This window comes from Prionailurus bengalensis, chromosome C1 (assembly GCF_016509475.1).
Source record: "Prionailurus bengalensis isolate Pbe53 chromosome C1, Fcat_Pben_1.1_paternal_pri, whole genome shotgun sequence".
Lineage (NCBI taxonomy): Eukaryota > Metazoa > Chordata > Mammalia > Carnivora > Felidae > Prionailurus > Prionailurus bengalensis.
The window spans coordinates 151,535,216-151,556,452 of record NC_057345.1 but is presented as its reverse complement, the minus strand read 5'-3'; the positions used below and the strand labels follow the sequence as shown (position 1 = coordinate 151,556,452).

Genomic DNA, 21,237 nt, shown 5'->3' with positions numbered 1-21,237 from the left:
CTTTTTAACTACATACATAAATAAATAAATCACTGCCGCTGAGAGCCACAGCGATGAAAGTGAGGGGGAGGGGGAGAAGTGGGGGCGAAAAGCAGCCACTCACCCACCCATCCACCCACCTCGGGAAGGTTCGGTTTCTTGCTCGAGCACAGAAACAGTGACAATCTATGATCACCTTTTTAAGTTTTGAAATAATCATAAGCTGCCGGGCTGAAGTGCCTTAATGTATTTGCAGTGATGTTTACGAGGTCTTTACTAAATATTTTATCAGCGAGCTTGGTTGCAGATTATCTGAAGAGCATCTAACTGGGGGCAGGCGCCATGCACGCGCGTCCCACTGCACTTCCTTCTCTCTGAGGTACTGGCTTGGCGACAAGGTTCAAAAGCCTCGCCAGGAACGGAGAGGGCCGAGTCCTCGCGCAAATGGGTTCGCTGGAAGCGCTGATCTGGGGAGACAGAGTGGAAGTGGTGTCAACGCAGTGATCGATGCTGAAAACTGGTCGTCTGTGTGTGTGTGTGTGTGTGTGTGTGTGTGTGTGTGTGTAATGTTTATATAATCTGAAGGGGAGAGGGAAAAAAGAAACATGCCAGTAAGTTTAAAATGAGGAAGAACTTACGGAGGAATAGAGAAAATAACCAATTTAAAAGGATGTTGGCACGAATGAATAGCACGAGGCCCAAAGCGACCCTGGGATGTCGGAAGAAATCTCCCAGCACTGGCTCTCCAGAGGAACCCAGCCCTGCGCCCGGACCAGAGGGCCAAGAGCAGCAGCGTCTTTATCCGGCCCAAGTTGCTTCCCGTGGCCCGGCACCCGCCAGCCTGCCCTCCTGAGGCTTTCCACGGGGCGCGGAGCCGCGCGGGAAGAAGGAGGAGGCGCGCGGCGGGAGCTGAGCTCGGCCCTGCGGGCTGGCGGACGGGCGGGCGGGCCCCGCGCCGAGCACCGCTAGGGCTGGCAGCGTGAGCGGCCATCCCCGAGCCCGGCGGCCCACCCGGCTCTGGTGCATTGTCTAACGTCCCCGAGCTGCCTGAGCGTAGGCTGCCCAGCTCCCCGGCGGCCCCGAGGGGGAGCCGCCGCCCGGGAGACGCAGGGAAGCGTGGGGAGAGCCGCGCATGGCGCGGACGCCGGGGGCGCACACTCTTCCAGTGCCGGAGGCACGGCCCCGGCACCTCCGACCCGTGCAGCCGAAGTCTTCGAGAAGCGCGTCAGCCCTCCTCGGGCCTCGGCACTTCCCTGATGGAGAGCGGCGCTGAGGACACTGGGTGGGTCCCGGGCTTGGGCAGAGAGGGGTTAACCAGACCCGACTTCCGCCTAGGCGGGCGCGATTTTAGAGCGCTGCCTCGGTGGGCCGAGCGGTCAGCGCGGAGCCCAGCCCGAGCCCCCGAGGCGGGCTGGGCGCCTTGGCTGCAGAGGGCACCAGCTGTGGCCTCCAGCAGGGCGCCGCGAGCAAGGCCCAGGGCGGACGGCCCTGGGCTGGACAAGTTGATGACCAGATGTCCCAGACTCAAGCCGAGACAGCTTTCTGATAGAAAAATACAGCCAGACCCATTTTTTCCCCCCCTTTCGGAAGCAAATCTCAGCTCCTGGCCATGAAGCTTCATAAACAAGCAGGGCCTTGGTGTTGAGGCATCGGGTTGCGGGGGAGGAGACAGTGGCTATGACACTTTTTGACACTTGGTTTTTCTGCCCTTCCCTTTACCTTCCACCACCATTTCTCCCCGAGGTTTTTGCCCAATTTTGGTTACTCTGGTTTTTTTCATTTCTTCGATCATTAACTTCTTTGTCCCTGAGCGCCTCTCTGTCCACTGCTTCCAAGATTACCCCCCTCCTTTTTCAGTGGGGTATAAAGCCTTAAGTATGTAGCAAAAAGGCGAGACTGCACCTGGGCTCCTTTCGAGGCTCATTCCTTTTGGGCTCATTCCCGGCACCCTGACTTGGCTTTTTCTTTTTTAAAGAATGGAGAATGATGAAATGTTAAAGTATAGAAGAGGGATAGAAAAGGGATAAATTCCTCATTTTAAAGGAACTGGAATAGGAGATTAATGTGCATTCTGACTTTATCAGTACTAAATTCAGTGATTCCTCACTACAGGCTATGCCTTGAACTTACATATGTTCAAAAAGGAAAACTCTAGACTTTCTTCAAAATCAGCACACCTGCTCTTGAGCCATACTTGTGTGCAGCAAGTATGTGCAGACTTGAAAGTGCATACGAACCATGCCAGGATTCTTGATTCAGGTCTGTATATATAATGTATATTCTGTATATATAATGAGCTCCCAGAAGACCCAGGGGCTCCTGGTCCAGGAAGATCACTGAATTGTTGAGGCTGGAGCTTCCAATGTCCCCATGTCAGTCTGAGAGGAAAACAGGGACAGCTCAATGCTAGAGGCAAGCAGTTTGGGTTCTTATGCTGCTTTAACACTGCATAATAGATGGGTAAAGATGCTCACATAAGCACACACACACACACACACATACACCTTATTGAGCCTGTGATTAAATAAGTCGTTTCAATGCTTAACTGGACCTGAGCCACCAGGCTGCTGCTGAAATAGCTGCACATTCCAGGACAAAAGTGTTCATTGAGACTCAGGGCATCCTCATTTCGATCCATTCCAAATCTCCAAAGAAAATGCAGGGTTTTGCTAGGAGGGATCTGATAAGGTTTTGAAATTGGGAATGTCTCTAACATGAACCAAGTAGGAGAAAGTGCTACTGGCCGTGGGAAGTCCAAGGTGAGGTGATCAAATGAGAGCAAAAGGCAGGCACTGTGTAAACCTTCTCAGGAGACATTTTCAGAAGAGTAAAATGAAAAACAAAAAACTATTTTCAAATGGAATGTTGAGAATAGCCCTTGAATTATTGAGGCCTTCTTCTAGGGGCATACATACTGTATGAAAAAAAAAAAAAATCCTGACTAGCTCTAATGAACAGTATCTGTGAAACAAATCATAGATAGAACCCTACTTATGTAAAGGGAAAAACCATGTATCCAAAAAGTCTGCACACAAGATCAAATTAGGCAAAAGGAAAACTTCTGCTAACTTCCACTTATATTTTAATTGTAAATGGTTAGCTGTTGTAATTTCAACAATTAAATTATTAATACATGTTACATGCCCTACATAAAACATACTATATGTAAAAGAAAAAGCCACAGGACAAGCAAATGCTCAGAATATCTCTTATTCCACCAAAAAAGTCTATGAAACACAGTGGGAATTTAAGCCATTTCTACTTTTAGTTTCTGGTAACTGTTCATTAGGCGACCAATAAGAGCCTAGAATTGTTCAAGTAGGACAGTAATGTGGTCTACCACGTCATTCCTACCACTTCTAGTAGAGGTCAAGTCTAAATTCCAAGCCCCCAAGTAAAACCCTCTTTTTAATGAAGCCTCAGAAACAAACATTTTTACCATATTTTCACAAAGGGTACAGACAAGAATGAAATCTGTCTCCATATGTTTTCCCATACTCCTTGGTGTACCCAGTATGGTGCTGTGCCATGAGGATTAATGGGGCAGTTATTTATGTAAATTAGGTTAGAAACAGGTTGAGGGGTAAGGTCATCTATAAAACCTGCCATTAGTCAAATTTTTGTCTTTATCAGAAAACTGAGTATTTTTAATTTGGAAAAGATGAGAGAAAGCAGAATTATTTATGTGTTCATATTAAACTCACATTATGGTGACTTTTCTCATTTTGCTTTCAAGATTATATACCTTCTATTGCTGTCTTAGCTAAAAGTCTAATGGGAGTCGCAGCCGGCCACTCCCAGATAATCTCAACGCTGTTGGTAGAATGTACTCTTTAAGAAAATGAAAAAGTCTAAATTAACATTGTCACCTTTTTCTTCTTAAATGTACTCCTCTGGAACCCTGAAAAGTATAATACATTAAGAAACTGAATATACAATATTAATTTGTGACAGATACTTCAAATAAAACGTGTCAACATTTTTTTCTGGGTTACTCACTAATGGGGCAGCAACTCCTTAATGGCAATCATTTTACATTTGTCAAGTTTTGTTATCACATTGATGTTTTATGTATTATAAGATCTTAAATTGCAAAGAGAAACATATCTTTGTGTGAGATTTCTAGAGCACTGTCAAATGTTACTCTGTCAATTCCACCCAGTGCCAAAAAACCTCAGGAGACATAGATTGTAAATGTATTTTATTTTGTAAGCAACAATCAAAATATATTTGTGTTACTGTTTTCTTCAAATATTAAATGGGATCTTAACAAAATTTGTCCACTTTGATGTATTCTTATACAACTTTGGAATCTGCAAAGACCCTGACTAAAGAAACAGAAGTAATTGCACAACTGAGACTGAAGGTGTTACAGTGCTGCAAATGATGCCAGATGTCTTACATTGAACCAAACACACCTTCAGAGGTCCCTTGATTTTGAGCATTAGGAACAATAGAGGAATATACGCTGAAAAGTATCACTAATAGCCTTTTGCATTGTTTTATTTAAATACGACAGTATCCAACATAGCTGCTAAACACTGGACGATATTTGAAGTCATAAGTACATCCACATGTTCCTCCAAATGACGTTTGGGGTCCTAAATAAAAAAAAAAAATGGGGAAAGAAAAAGAAAAAAGAACGATGTTACTGATAGAACAGTTACTTAAAGTAGCTGATGAAACTGGTAAAGAAAGCCAAACCTAAATTTATATATATATGTACAATTTAACTTTCCTAATATATCGCTACATTCTTAGGATTTCTAAATTAATTAAAAATTAAGTACCTGATAAAATAATAAGATTTACCAAGAAAGACTGATTTACACAATCGATGCTATGACTCTGTACCAGAAATTACAAAGAGTAACAAGGAATTCTATAAAGCCGCAGCATCCGATTTTTTAAAAAACAAAGTTTAAGCATTTATATGTGTGCATAAGCCCAAGATGTGTGCGTATTTTGTGTCTTTCATATTTATTGACCGAGTGGGCTCTTTACTCAAAGCAGACATACCAATAGGTAAGAGTTGAATGTGAATTCTCATTACTTCCTCTGTAATTTTAATTTAAATTTAATTCATGTATAATTTTTAGTATTTCAGGAAAGGTGCTTTAAATGATTCAGGAAATATTCTTGGATCAAAAGTCAATGTTAGTTGTTTAAACATTTAAATACAATTTGGATCAATTCTACATTGTTAAGAATATATATTTTATACGCTTATTTTGAAAACAAAACTATCATAGTAAAGTATATAGGTATAGTCTTTTAACTGAAACCTAATTAAATCCATATATAAAATTATGTCTTAGTTAAAAATGAGGCTTAAAATAACATTATAATAAATGAAGTCAAATTAAAATGCTTAATTTATATTCATGTCTAAGGCTGAGCTGAATGAAATCTATCAGCTAAATATGAAAGCTTTAAAATAATATATGTGTGTGTGTGTGTATATACATATATATATTGCACACATTAAAAAAACTCTCAATTAAAGCATTATTTTCGTTTGGGTATTGCTAAAATACCCAAGACTCCTAACTTTAAACAAATGTTCATCACTGGAATTATTTCTTGGCTGTTCTTTCCTAAATTACAATTTCAATATATGCTTGATTTCCTTAAACAACCCAGGGATGCAACATGATACAAATAATTTTAAGTAACTAGACCACATATTAAATTTTCTTTATTTCAGAAATACACCTTAGGACATTTTAGTGAAAGTGACTTTTTGAAAGCCCGGGAGGAGAAAAAGATAGTGATCTGATTCCATTCTAGACAGGTTTGCTTTTGCCATGCGATAGGTTAAACCGGTGAAATACTGTATTTTGAAAAATGATTCTGATCATTATTCAACTTTGCCCATTACATATTTTTCAGCTTTGCCTTTAATTTAGACCTTTTACTTGTTGCTAACTGTTACCACAATCTACATCGTAGCTTCAGATTCATTTAGTCAAAAAATCCTAAATTCTCTAAAGTGTAAGGCTCCAAGCTGGTGATCTAATAATAAATATGAGACTACAATAAATAGTGGGAAAAGACAACGAGAGTAACTGTATCACACAGGATGAGAGATTAAGATGAACTATACTTCATTTTGTTTTGGGAGAGTTCTTGTTGTTTTTAAATTATAATATTCAGACTGCAGTTGAGATTTAATTTCCCTGATTATGATATTTAAGTCAGACCTTTGCCCCTCCTGCTTTGTTGGAGTAACTGGTTTTGTAGTGAATTGGTAACACACTTCCCTCAGTTATCTACATTACTTCTTGTGGCAGCTGGGTGATTCTTAGAGATTTCCCATCCAAGAATGGTCCTGGCCCAAACCTACATAGCTTGTGAGATGTGATGGGATCAGAGCATATGGTAGGATGGCTGAAAGCAAAGACAGCTTAGTGTCTTGCATCTGAAATATCAAGATTCTGCCAACATCAGCAATATGATAACCATGTTCCATGAAATGAAAAAAAATGTAATCAACATTCTTTAAAAAACAGTTTAATTAATCTGTAGATTCTTTTAATTGGTTGGTGTGTTCCCCCAACCCTCAGAAACTAGGAACTAAAATATAGATTTCATCTTGGAAAAGTGAAAGAGCAAATACTTAAAACCCTTCTTCACTCACTATACTCCAATGGGGCTCTAAGCCTTCTCAGGAACATTACCTACATATTGAAGCCTAGAAATTGACAAACTGTATCATTTAAAAAATTGTTACATATGAAATAAATCTACCATTCTATTATTCACTGATGATGTTATTTCCAGTAAAAATAATACTTGAAAAATTAATACAACTCAGGACCTAAGTTTCCTAATTTATTTCTAGTAAATTATTTTCACTAAAGATAGTATCTCACAGGTATATTTGTGACTTCACTATATATGGCAAAGAGAATTTGACATCAAGTAATTCAGTGACCTTTAAAATTAGCATCGTATTTACATGACAGAAGAAAAATGTAGAGTGAACAGACAGGAAAAAAAATCATGCAGGCCCTAAAACAGTTTTAACTCTACAAGAGCATGTTATTATGCGACTGCATAACCTATTACGGTATACCTCACCTGCTTGCCAACATTCTTTATTGCCAGCTGTTCAGGTGTCATCTTATCTTCTTCTTCTACAGCCTGTGAACGAAACACAAAGGACAGAGTTTCAAATTCTAAATTTACTTTTCCCACTGTAGAATATTCAAAGACAATGGTGACCATAATTTTCATTCACAGAATCTTTGATTCAAGTGACTTATTAAACAAAAACGTGATTTTGCTACTCTTTAGAATAACCTGCAATTGTAGTAAAAACGACTACCACCATCATTTTGAAAACAGACTTAAGAAATATGTAAAAGACACTGAATATGTTAAACTGGACCACCAAATGATAGTATTAACTCTCTGGAAGCCGTTACAGAATTCTTTGAGGGATGGCTAAACTGGAGGACAGAAGCCCCCGAGGCAGCTGTTTATGGCAGCATGATGCTAACTAGTCCTATTCTGTGTTCTTTCCCTTTTCCTACTCCCGTCACACCTCTGCCCCAACTTCCCATTTCTTTGTCTCCTTTTTCTTGTCAACTGAATCTTTATATACCCAGTATCTATTTAACTACCAGTTATCTCTTCAGATCAAAGGAGCTGCTGGCTTTTTTTTTAATGTTTATTTATTTATTTATTTTTGAGAGAGAGACAGAGAGAGAGAGAGAGAGAGAGAGAGAGAGAGAGAGAGAGAGAGAGACTCAGAGAGACAGGAGACACAGAACATGAGAGAGAGAGGGGCAGAGAGAGAGGAAGACACAGAATCCGAAGCAGGCTCCAGGCTCTGAGCTGTCAGCACAGAGCCCGATGTGGGGCTTGAACTCATGAACAGTGAGATCATGACCTGAACTGAAGTTGGATGCTCAACTGACTGAGTCATCCAGACGCCCCAAGGAGCTGCTCACTTTTGATCCACTTAACAAATCATATAGTTTTCTCCCTTCACAACTCTACACATTTAAAATCTCTAAAAGTAGTACATGTATTCAGAAAAAAAATCTCACTTCTCCATGAGTGATCTTTAGTAATCATGAAGAAACAGAGTAATGTGAAGTTTTCAGCATGAAAAACGTACTTGAATTAAAATCCAAATCAAGTAAAAATGAAATCAACCAAAATATACATAAACCATTTTCTAGTATTATCAGTTAGCTACAAACACATAGGTGCATGACCACAAATTTTCTAGCAAGTAATTATGAAAAATTACAGAATTTAGATTAGCTACCATCACTGTCACCCTCTCTCAACAATAGCACCACCATAAAACCTCTTTATTGAGAAGGAACCTCCTAAAGAGTTTGGGTATGTTTCTGTCTGAATGAAGCCAGGACTCTGTATCAGGTGAACTCCTTGTCTTTAGTGCCTGATAAACGGAAAACAAAGAAAACTGAAGGGTCACCAACCTTAAGAAATAACACCACAGCACTTACCACAAAGATGGTTACAAAAGAGGGTGAGATGGTGGGGGTAGAAAGCAGGAAACCAAAATCCCAGTGAGGGTTAGATTTGGATACTCTAAACTTAATAATCTTGCAGCTGCCAAATTTCTTCATGTGTGAACAATGAACATGTAGGAAATGCAATCATCAGACATTTCCCATAAACTGGGAAGTTTGGCTGCATTTCACACCTTCTTAATAGTTTTGTAAACAGAGAACTTGAAAATGAGCAAAGATGGCAAGTGTCTAATTTTATAAATGGACAAACTATCTAGAGAATTTTCCCCAGTAGAACCTGCCTAAAGAGAAAAGATGGTGAAGAAGTACTGTATCTAGTGATTATTAGAGGATACTTATTTACAACACATCATCAAGAAAATACATTTATGACTCATAAAACTGAAAGAAGGAAAAATAAAAGTTAATAACACTCCAAATCTAGAATTCCCTAGATAGAGAGTATGTTCATTTTCAGAGTCAGATGTCACTCCTATTATTCTCAGCTAGTTAAAAAAGTATTACCTAAGTGGGAAATTGCTTCCCCGCTATCCCAATGATTTACATATACAGAAACAAAGACAACACATAAAAAAGTTTCTTTTCCTCAATTACTTTGACAAATCCTGACACTATACCTTACCTACTTGAAAACATTATTGATGAATGGAACAATTCACTTAAGTTGTATTCTGCATTCATTCAGTGTTAGCTGCTCCATGCACATGTCGAAAACAGTACAGTACTGGAAGGAGGTAAGAGTTTTGGAATTTGGCTCAAAATACCAGTCAATGTACAAAATAGTTATTACAAAGTATTATGGAGTATCACAAATATCAAAGATGGCGGGTACGCAAAGATGAAAGTCAAAAAGCATTTTTTCACTTTTTCTCTTCACTGGTCCTTTTCTAAAAAGGTTAAACAGAACATAAAAAGTTCTAACTTAATTTTTAAAATCTTTTACATCATTTAACCACTTTACCAATTAGTTTTTCCATTTCCAATAATTAAAAGAGAGAGTTCACAAACTCTTTGAGAAGTGCAGATGGTAAAAAGTACTCCCAGCCATAGATGCCATCTGGAAAATGAGGAGCAGCTGTAGATTTAGGCATATACTAAGGTTGCAAACCCCATGACAAAGAATAAGCACATCTCTTTCATTCTAAGATACACCAGATCAGACCAGATCATCACATCAAAACCTTGAATGTTTTCTCCACTTACCTAAGTTACCTAGATCTCATCTGCCATCTGGGCATGACCAGTTTGTCTTCATTCATAGTTCTAATCTGGCTAGTCACCAGGAAAAATTAAGAAATGGTAGCAGCAGAAACAAATGAAATTCAGGCACAGGCAGTGTCCTCACTAGGGGAACTTCTGTGTTTATGGCAACTTCTGTGATTTGGCATCAAATTTTGCTTTTGCATTCATGCTCTTCGGTTTACTCAACCAACAAAAAAGCACTGAAAATGTTTGTGGCTATTCACACTAGAAACGTTTTTAACAGTTTATCAACAAAGACCCCCAGATGGCTATCCCATCATGCACGGTCTGCACAGTTCTAAGAAATTCCTAGAATTTGGTCTGTTATGTTATCATAATCCCCTCAGACGTACCCCCATGTTAAACAGTCTTTTACTAAACCCATTAACTTCATTCTCCTTTTTCTGGTAATGGTCAAATTTCTTAAATGGAAAACAGGTATCTCAGATTCTACCATTTTATTTACCCTTTAAAAAATATGGACTGGATCTTTTGCACTTCATTTACACTCTTTTAAGGATCTCCACCAGGTAAAATCCAATGAACTCAGTTTTCTTGAACTTTCTGAACGCCTTAAAGAGCTTCTTCAATCGCTGTTTTCTCTTCTAACCCTTTAACCTCTCTGTTTTTATAACACCATGTCTCCTATTCCACTCCATACTTCTCTGGTCCTTGGGCTTCTTTTCTTCCCTTTGAAATATTAACTTTCTTTACTCTATAACATTCCCTGATCCCATTTAATAAGCACGTGCTTTCTAAAATCACATAGATGGTAATTTTTTTCACCATCAATCTCTGCATAACTGCTAGTGAATTTCAAGATATTGTCTTTTCCTTCTTTCTTGATTTTATATGAAGTTAATGTATTGACTATATAACTGAAAATCACATTACTGGGTTAAGGGTAAAGAACAAGTTTAAAGAAATGGCTTTTATAAAACATACTTGAGAAAGCAAAATTAGCACACACGAAACAATTAGAAATCTGAGACAGGAGAAGAGGTGTGAGTTTGGAGAACATAAAATTGGTTTTCCTACAACTATCAGTAATTACATATTACCAGACACTTGCTTTTACAAATATTGATTTACTGACTCCTTAAAACATCCCAGTGAAGTAAGTTAATATACATTTTATATGTAAAGGAATTAGGCACTATCTCCTTGGGAGAACCATATGTTAATTTCAGCAATACTCCTATTATATATAAAAAAAATGTATTTCTAACTCTCCTTTTGAAATAGCTTGTAACACTTTAGGTACATTCTATGCATGTCCTCGACAGCAGAATTTTCATTTACATATTCAATAATCACTACTAAGTACTCCCTCTGAATAAGATAGTTCTCTCTTCAAGGAGCTCACATTTGGGCTTTACTTGCCTAGAAATCTCAAACTGCAATGCAGTATGAAATATACAAAAATGGAATGTGCACAAAGAACAATGGGGCCACATATAGAATATAGCCAATAAGCAATGCAACTGTGACTTCAACAGTACTATCTATCTCCAAAGACCTTGAAGCAATATTCATGACAATTCAGGAAATAATTACTTTATAATGACATATCCTGGATAATAATAAAGCCAAATCCATAATTTAATAAGCAGCCTAAACAGCATAAATTCTAAAAATCTTACAGGGAATCCAATTTAAAAGTGTAACTACATGAAATAGGGATATACAATAAACATCATAGGTGTATGTGTATGCACCCATAACAGAAATTATAGTTCAGCTTGTTGAAAAATTTCTATGACAGAATCTACTAGATGCCTACCCAACATGTATCCTCCCTTTCTTCTTTTGTAATACCACCCTAATTTCCTTAAAGACAGTGCTGCTCCCAGGTAAAAGACCACACTATATATATAGCCTTTCTCAAAGTAAGATGTGTCCACTTGAGTTCTGCCAACGAGACTATAATCAGAAGTGCTGTTGGGTAGGGTTTACGATAAGGACTGTGAAACGGAGCAGATTTAGCTGGGGCGCATCCCTCTCTTTTGCCCCTCCTTTTTAACCAGTTACTGGGAACTCAGATGGGATGGCTAAAGCTCTAGCAATCACCCTGAATCATGAGGATATCTAGAGGATGGAAGCCAATATGAGGAAAGTGGAGCAAAACATAGGAGGAATCTAGGTTCATGAAGACTTCAAAGTGTCATACTGGCCTTGACTTGCAAGACACCTACATTTCTTTCTTTTTCTTTTTCTTTTTTATTAAGAGACCTACATTTCTATCTTGTTGAAACCATTGCTACTTTGAGGTAACACAATCTTAGATATAAGCAACATCTGGTTAATGCAAAAACTGAAAATAATTCAGGATTTACATGAAGTATATTATTCCTCTACTTTCCACCTTTGAGGTGACACTGTTCATAACATAATATGTTGAGATAAATGTGAGATAGGTATCTTTGAAAAAGAAAAGGAAGGTAACATAGTAGGAACTTTTCAAATTGTTATACAATTCAATTTCTACACATCAGAGCAGGTTGTAAATACTTCTATAAGTCGGTACTTATAGAATTTTTTCTTCAAAATAAACCTTAAAAGAGAACATGTTAGTTTTAAGAGATATATGCATTTATAATTGAAACATAGCCCCTCTGCAAAGTGCTGTAACTCTTTACTTACCCACTAGTGATGCATTTTCCCAAATCATTTCTTAAATTTGAAAATAAAATTTTCTTTGACTACTTAATAAGGTTGAACTTGTCTTTTCATGTTTATATGCCATTTGTCTTCCGTGAGTTTTCCAGCTGTTTTGTCCAAAATTATTGTTTTTTAAAACTACGTTATAGGGATTCTTGTGGATACTATACAATTTTTTGGATGCTAGTCTTTTCTGTGTTACCAGTACAAATATTTTCTCCCAGCCTGACTCCTAACAAGCAGTCAATAAATGTTAATTTATTATTTTTGTTGCAGATAAACCATACTGTCAAGTTATCAAAACTGTAAATTACCTCATTGATATTCTTACTAGCATTAAAGTAATCTTCCCTATAATAGCATATATTCCCTATATAGTAATTTTTTCTATAATCTAGAATCAATGATGATTTCCAGCTGGAACACTACATATAAATCAGGGCACGTTCTTCAAAGCCAGACCTAATTCGGCTGGAATTTAGTTTGTACGGGCCCATCAACTTTTTTCAAAGCTAAATTCTCTCCAAAGACTTCTTGCTACATGTGGCAAGCTTTACAATATTGACAACAATATTTACAATATTGAATCCTCCTATGTGAAAACAAAGGAATCTATTTTATAAATGTTTTTAGTATTATTGAAATAAGCCATATACATTTAAACATGTATTTCTTATGGTAATTATTTCTAAGTATTTTATAAGTTTGGATACTATGAACTGACTTGCCTATTACAGTTTTCACCTGGTTTCAGCTTATGTAATTGCATGGTTACCACATACATAATTCTCTAGTTTAACAGTTCTGATGGTCTTCTAGTTTAGTCTCTTAGATTACTGTTTGATTGTAAACATATCCTATCATACTTAAATAATGATAATCTGTCTTGGTCTTCCCAATATTTATTTATTATTTTGTTTTTCTTATCTTATTGCACTAGCATAAACCAACATTTTCCCAGTTAAAATAGCTACTGTAGTAAACCAATGTAATCATATAATTACATGTTTTATATCTAATCACATAAAAAATATACCTGAATTTTCTTTCAGGTTATAGAGTAGGTACTATTTCTACCTGAAAGGTAAAGTGTCAGATCTCAGAATTTATAGGGCTACATGTTTGAAAACAAGGTAAATTTTTATGTCTCTGTTATTTTTTTCTAAGTTTTATTTATTTAAGTGATCTCTACATCCAACGTGGGGCTCGAACTCATGACCCTGAGATCAAGAGTTTGATGCTCTACCATCTGAGCCAGCCAGGTTCCCCTCTTTATGCTATTTTTTTTTTTTTTTTGAGAGAGAGGGAGGGAAAGAGAGAGAGAGATTGTGTGGGTTTGTACAGGGGCGAGTGTCAGAGGGAGAGAGAGAGTGAATCTTAAGCAAGCTCTAGGCTCAGCAAGGAGCTCACTATAGGGCTCAATCCCACACCCCTGAAATCATGACCTGAGCCAAAATCAAGAGACGCTCATCCAACTAAGCCACCAAGCACCCCTTATTTTATTCTTAAAATGCTCCTTTTATAATTCACTTTTCACTTGCACATTCATTTACACAAGTATCCAATCAAATATTATCAATATTTTAAAACCTGATACATCTTAGCATGAATAAATTAGAGGAGATTTAGAATAACAGAGTGTGGTGGTTGTAGTTCAGTAATTAGAGAAATCAATGACTAGTAATCAAGCAGAATCTTTGTGTGGAATTCAGACTTGAAACAGAAAAGTTGGGACAAAGGAATTTAATTATTTTCTAATCTTCTTTCACTTTAGGAGCTAACTGGCACCTAACAGTAATTACCTTAGTTTAAAACACCAACCAATTAAAAAGAATACTATGAAGAATTGGTAGCATGGGCATTTCTTTTTATATTTTAAGTGTTACTAAAAACTCCACCACATTCTCTTTCAATCACAGAGGGAATTACATTCTCAAATTTGGACTCCTTCATATCACAGCTTACACATTGTTTTCATTTTATAACCAAACCTTACAAGTTTTTGAGTACTACAGAGATTTTTTAAAACTGTAAAATAGGAAAAACTTCTGTGGATGGGCAGCAGTAACCATAAATAGGTTATTTCCTGGCAGTGGTACCAATATGAATTTACTTAAAACTTGCAATGTTACAGAGAAATGAAAACCATTCCTACAGTCTGCTGAATAATATTACTTAAGTCACTAATGTATAAAAGGTTAACTGTTTTAAGTATGATAAACTATTTCTTTCTCTTTAATCTTCACGGCATGAAAATCATACACTAGAAAGATAAAAAAAATTTTCCCTATAATCTAGAATCAATGACGGTTTCCAGCTGGAACACTACATATAAATCAGGGCATGCTCTTCAAAGCCAGACCTAATTCTGCTGGAATTTAGTTTGTATAGGCCCATCAACTTTTTTCAAAGTTGAATTCTCTCCAAAGACTTCTTGCTACATGCAGCAAATTTTATACACTCTCCCTTGGCTAGTATTTATTTGGTAGGTTAATGTAAAAAGAAAAATATTACTTTCTTTTTAAACTTTGAGAGAGAGCCTGTGAGCACATGAGCGAGAGAGGGGCAGAGAGAGGGAGAGAGAATACCAGGCTCCATCATGTCAGCACAGAGCCCAACGTGCGGCTCCATCTCAGAAACCATGAGATCATGACCTAAGCTGAAATCAAGAGTCGGATGCTTAACCGACTGAGCCACCCAAGAGCCCTGAGAAATACTACTTTTTGGTGTGACAACCAAAAGAAAATTTTAGCTGTCTCCAAAATCTTAAGCTCTAGCTCCTATCATTAAATTTTAGTCCTGTATTTCTACCTGCTTGTTTAAAATACAACTCGATCTCCTTTCTCAATCCTTCTACTTCAAAATTGGAAAATTTTAATGGTACTAACATACTTTTAGTCACCTAGGTAGGAAACCCTGAATTCATCTCTGATTCCTCCTTCTTCTTTCACTCCATCTATCCAGGTGCCATGTTTTCTTTATTTGTCTGCTGATGCCTCTGTTCCCAATGCTACTCTGGTAAACCAAAATACCTAGTACCTTTTGTTTGGGTAACAGCAAGCTCCTCCTGAACAGAACCTTCATGTCAAATCTCCTCTTCCGGCACAGCCCTTCTTCTACACTGTCGTCAAATTACATTTCTAAAATTAGGTTCTGGGATATCATACTCCTAGTCAAAAATAACTCTATCCTGGGACACCTGGGTGGCTCAGCTGGTTAAACGTCAGACTTCAGCTCAGGTCATAATCTCATGGTTCATGAGTTCAAGCCCCGTGTTGGGCTCTGTGGTGACAGTTCAGAACCTGGAGCCTGCTTTGGATTCTGTCTCTCTCTTTCTCTCTGTCCCTCCCCCACTTGCCCTCTGTCTCTTTCTCTCTCTCAAATATAAACAAACATTAAAAAAATTAAAAAAAAAAAAAAAAACCCAACAACTCTATCCTGGTATTCTAAATCCTGTTACTTGAATTCAGTAACTTTAAAAAACTCTTCCCGGGGTGCCTGGGTGGCTCAGTCGGTTAGGCAGCCGACTTCAGCTCAGGTCATGATCTCGCGGTCCGTGAGTTCAAGCCCCGCGTCGGGCTCTGTGCTGACAGCTCAGAGCCTGGAGCCTGTTTCAGATTCTGTGTCTCCCTCTCTCTGACCCTCCCCCATTCACGCTCTGTCTCTGTCTCAAAAATAAATAAACGTTAAAAAAAAAAAAAAAAAAACACTCTTCCCCACTCACCCTCATATAGTATATACTCTAGCCAAACACAGTTTCCTAAAGGTGCCTTTGCCTTTCTGTCTCCTGGTCTTTGCCTGTGATGTTTATTTTGCCTACGGTGACATTTCTCTGTATGTCCAAATCTTAGTCATGCTTTAAGGTCTAGTTCAAATGCTGTATTCTCTAAGATAGCATCCTGGGTCTCCCACAACTGAAAGCAAGAGCCTCTGAATCTCTATAGGACTTCACTATATTCTCTATGGTAGTGTTCTCTAACTTCCAACTTGAATGAGTACACAAATCTCCTGGAAATCTTGATAAACTATAGATTTTCATTCGGTAGGTCTGAGAGTCTATATTTCTAACATGATCCCAGGTGACACTGATACAGCTGGTTTGTGGACTATTTGAATACTGACGTGTTATGGAACACACCAATTTTAGCCTACAACTCTGATTATTTGTTAACTTTTTTTACTGCCTGTTTTCCTAAAAATGAAGGAAGGATCCCTGTTTTCCACTGCAACTTGTACAGGAGATATGCAATTGATATTTGTAAACAAAACCCTGCAAAACTTGTATGTTTTACAAATTACAGGTTTTCAATCCATTAATGGGTTGCAAGCTATATGTACGTGTATATAATATGTATGTATATAACTGAAACAATAAAATTAAGTCAAATGAAAAAAAATATATCACATGTAATAAGGGTAAATATTGTTTTATAAAACTTTTGTTGCAACTACATATACACACATATACATTTGCATGTACTTGGTTAAAAATGTAAAATCTGTTTTCTAATTTTTTTAATGTTCATATATTTTTGAGAGAGAGAGAGAAAGACAGAACATGAGCAGGGGAGGGGCAGAGACACAGGGAGACACAGAATCCAAAGCAGGCTCCAGGCTCTGAGCTGTCAGCACAGAGCCTGATGCAGGGGCTCAAACCCACGAACCATGAGATCATGACCTGAGCCAAAGTCAGACGCTTAACTGACTGAGCCACCCAGGTGCCCCCAAAATCTGTTTTTCATGTGAGTTTTAGTCAAGAAAGCTGTAAAATACATGTTATGGGTGGAATCATGTCCCCAAAAAAGATATGTTGAACCCTTAACCATGGTTAGAGATTAAAGTTGCCACAACCTAAGAAAACCTGGGACTTTTAGCCTCCATAATCATGAGGGAATGTATTTGTTTTAAGACACCCAGTTTATGGCAGTTTGTTATGGCAGTCCTTGGAAACTAATAGAACACAGAAGAAACATTTTATTTTATTTTTTAGTTTGTTTGTTTGTGTATGTGTGTATATGCATGTTTGTATATACTGACTGTCTAAATAATTGACAGAGAGGTAGGGTCAGAGAGAGAAGGAAAGAGAGAATCCCAAGCAGGTTCCACACTGTCAATGTGGGCCCAATGCGGGGCTCAAACTCATGAACTGTGAGATCATGACTTGAGCCAAAATCTAGAGTGGATGCTGAACTGACTGAGCCACCCAGGCACCCCCAGATATACTTTAGTCACAGCTCAAGTATTTTCTTAATTTCAGAATTAGCACTAATCCTAATACATTATATTGTGTTTCTTTGTGTTTTTCCTACCAGAAAATAAGTTCTGTGTGGACAAGTATTGCTTCTTACCATACCCTCTGTGCCTGGTGCATAGCAGGTTTTCAAGAGACACTTATTAAATGGAAAAAAGAAAAGCTCGTAAACTAAACTGTATGTAGAAGTATTAAATGCTGTTGTTATTATCCTACATCTACTTGTTTCCCATTCCCTCCCAAGAAAAAGCCCTTTGGATAATCAAAAAATTTCAAATGTAAAATGTAGCCAGCTGCCTGTTTTATTAAAGTTGTACTGAAACACGGCCTCACTCACTCCTTTACATACTGTCTGTGGCTACTTTTCTACTACGACAGCAGAGTTGAGTACCTACAACATACTGGATGGCTTTCAAAGTCCAAAATATTTCCTATTTGATTTATAAAATAGGCCACTCTATTTTTTAAACTATGTATATATTTATACAATACTTGCCATCTAATCATATGTATTCTAAAGATTATAAGAAATAAATGTGGGAAGTAACCTTCACCTTATTGTAATTCTTGGCTAATTCCAACATCTCTTTTACCACTGATTCATTGTGTTTACAGTGTTCACTGTAGTCCTGAAGTGTCAAACCTTCCATCCAACTCTTCTTATGCAAATTTAGCAACATCTGAAAAATATAAAGAGTGATTATTTTCCTGTATTGAGGATACCTCTTCACTTGTCCTGAGAAACAACTTCACAAAATTGGAATTAATGAATTTAAAATTTAATTTTATTAACTTAAATTCTAGTAAGAATTCTCCTAAATTTATATTAATATAACCTAAGGAGTATTCCAACCTCATGGCCTTTGTACTTGCTGTCCTTCTGTCACAAAGACTATTTTCCTTATCTTTGCATGTCTTACGTTTCTCATTTCCTTAAAAATAGGTGGCTTTCCTCATCACATTATATAAAAAAGCCACCTCACACTATCTCAAACATCTTTCTTCCCTTATCATTATTTTTAGAACATTATCAACACTTGAAAATTTTATTATTGCATTTCTCGCTCACTAAAATATCAAAAGAGTAGAAACTTTCCCAGTTGATTTCAAGATCACCAGGATGTAGATTCTAGAACAATATCTAATCATAACAAACATTCAATAAACACCTGTTGAATGCATAAATGAATGAATGGATGGATGGATGGATGGATGGATGGATAAAACTGCTATGTTACACACAAGGTCTCTAATAGTTCATACAGTCCAGCTTTCAAATACCAAGGTAAGGAGGTAAATGCCCCATTTACTGAATGACTTCATGTAAATCTTACTGTGCCTCAGTTTACATATTTATGAATTGGGGGCTTATATTAGATAATAAATTTCTTTTCAATTCTAATATTCCATCCATAATTTTTAAGATGAAAACTTCCTTACTGTCTAAATGAAAAGTCATGAAACTGGGCAGGAAATCACAGATTTATCCAGTGTGCAATCAAATCAGCAAACTAGGACCAGACTCTATTAGTGATCGTGGAACTAAATACCTTAGTTGACTGTTTCTCAAACTGGACTCCTAGTTCTGAGTATGTAATTCCTGGAAGTTCCTAAATTTTCAAGTTTAGAGTATTTAAGACAGTTTTTCTTAGTCTTATTCTACAAATGTTCTTTAGTTGAACTTACAATTGAGTAACTTTTTAAAATGACTGCTAAAATCACTGTGAAAAAAATCTGGTTGCCATTACAGCCAGTCCATTTTGTGAGATCCATGAGCTGTAATCTGAAGACGTAGCTAGAATAGTTTAGAAAAACGATTCTACTTGTTCAGAGCCTTGCAGTTACATGTGGTACAAAGGTTTTCTTATGCTAGAGAAAAAGGTGCATGTCAAAAATCACCTATGAGACTTTGCCAGACACAAAGCTCCAAATTCCTCCATTCCCATTCAAGGGCCCAAGGAGAGACAAGAGTAACCTGAAAAAAATCCTACACAACTAACTCCAATTTTTTTGACTGCTTCCCATCTTCTCCACTGATAAGTGTTCTAGATAATATATCTTCAGGAAATTTTGGTGCAGCTGCAACTATATGTATTATAAAACTACCTATAATTAAGTGTGGAGAACTGGATTTTTCTACCACTTCCAAAGCAAAGTTTCCACAGAGTGTGAGGATATCTCTACCATGCCTGAACAAGGATTCCACTGGGACCCCTGAGGAAGTTTAAAGTTAATTATACAGGTTGGTGGGTAAGAGTAAAGGCAGGGCTTTTGTTACCATAAAAGCTCCTGAACTAAGCTATTAGGAGCATAAGCATAACATTAATTAACTTATGTAGGTATTTGCACATGTGTCTTTAATGTCAAGGATAGTGGCTAAATTTTGGGGGGTACCAAAAAGGGGGAAAGCTGATGTAATTAGCTGGATATTTCTAACCAGTTGGGTGTTAGGTATCAGACTAAAAAAATATTCACATATATGAAATTTTTAGTTTGTATCTGACAGGTGCTCTTTTTCATGGCCAGTATCTATTCTGTAAAAATTAAAAATAGGTGTTGAAAATATACTCCAAGCTATCAACTAAATGTATCACGGCAGATGTAAACTTTGGGACACAGGCAAGCAGCTGCAAAAGAGCTCAATGGCTCTATGTCTCCCCTCAGGACAGCAAAGAACTGGCCCCTGCAGCCCCTCACTCATCACCATGCTCAAAGCACACAGGACCTTTGGGTGAGTTTACTGGTAGCTTTGACCTTTTATTTATATTTTATAATTTATTTATTTATTTATTTATTATTTATTTATTATTTATTTTTTACGTCAGACGGGTAATGTGCCAATGTCATAACAAGGTGTTTTTTTTTTTTTAAATATTTTTAACGTTTATTTATTTTTGAGAGAGAGAGAGACAGAGCATGAATGGCGGAGGGTCAGAGAGAGAGTGAGACACAGAATCCGAAACAGGCTTCAGGCTCTGAGCTGTCAGCACAGAGCCCAACGTGGGGCTCGAACTCACAGACTGCGAGATCATGACCTGAGCCGAAGTCGGCCGCTTGACCGACTGAGCCACCCAGGCGCCCCCATAACAAAGTTTAAGGGTGGCACATGTCACACAACGGTGTGAACACCCAATCACGCTTATGAACCACAAAAGGATATAGCTTTGACCTTTTAAAATATGTATTATAAAACTTAAAAAAACAAAAGTCTCCTTTTAATGAAAGCCTTATACAGCACATCCTCCCCACAATATATGAATGAGATTAAAACTAGGGGTCATCTGGTTGAAAAGAGGCAGCATTGACAGGTGAATGGATAAAGACACACACACACACACACATATACATACACAATGGAATATTACTTGGCAATCAAAAAGAATGAAACCTTGCCATTTGCAACTATGTGGATGGAACCAGAGTATATTATGCTAAGCGAAATTAGTCAGGGAAGACAAGTATCATGACTTCACTCACATGTGGAATTTAAGATACAAAAGAGATGAACATAAGGGAAGGGAAGCAAAAATAATATACAAACAAGGAGGGGGACAAAACATAAGAGACTCGAATACAGAGAACAAACTGAGG

General features: G+C 37.5%; 1 protein-coding gene and 1 pseudogene across 2 annotated transcripts in view; both read right to left on the bottom strand.

Annotated features, from left to right (window-relative positions):
• Positions 1 to 4,163: 4,163 nt before the first annotated feature.
• The window catches only part of PSMD14 (proteasome 26S subunit, non-ATPase 14), a 97,960-nt gene continuing 80,886 nt past the window's right edge, over positions 4,164 to 21,237 (bottom strand). For both annotated transcript variants that reach the window (XM_043576891.1, XM_043576892.1), the window contains 3 exons: positions 18,201 to 18,326; positions 7,063 to 7,125; positions 4,164 to 4,580 (listed from right to left, as the gene is read on the bottom strand). In XM_043576891.1, coding sequence (XP_043432826.1) covers positions 4,482 to 4,580; positions 7,063 to 7,125; positions 18,201 to 18,326 — 288 coding nt within the window. In that variant the 3' untranslated portion in view covers positions 4,164 to 4,481. The remainder of the gene's footprint in view (positions 4,581 to 7,062; positions 7,126 to 18,200; positions 18,327 to 21,237) is intronic.
• On the bottom strand, positions 20,712 to 20,804 carry LOC122482384 (annotated as a pseudogene).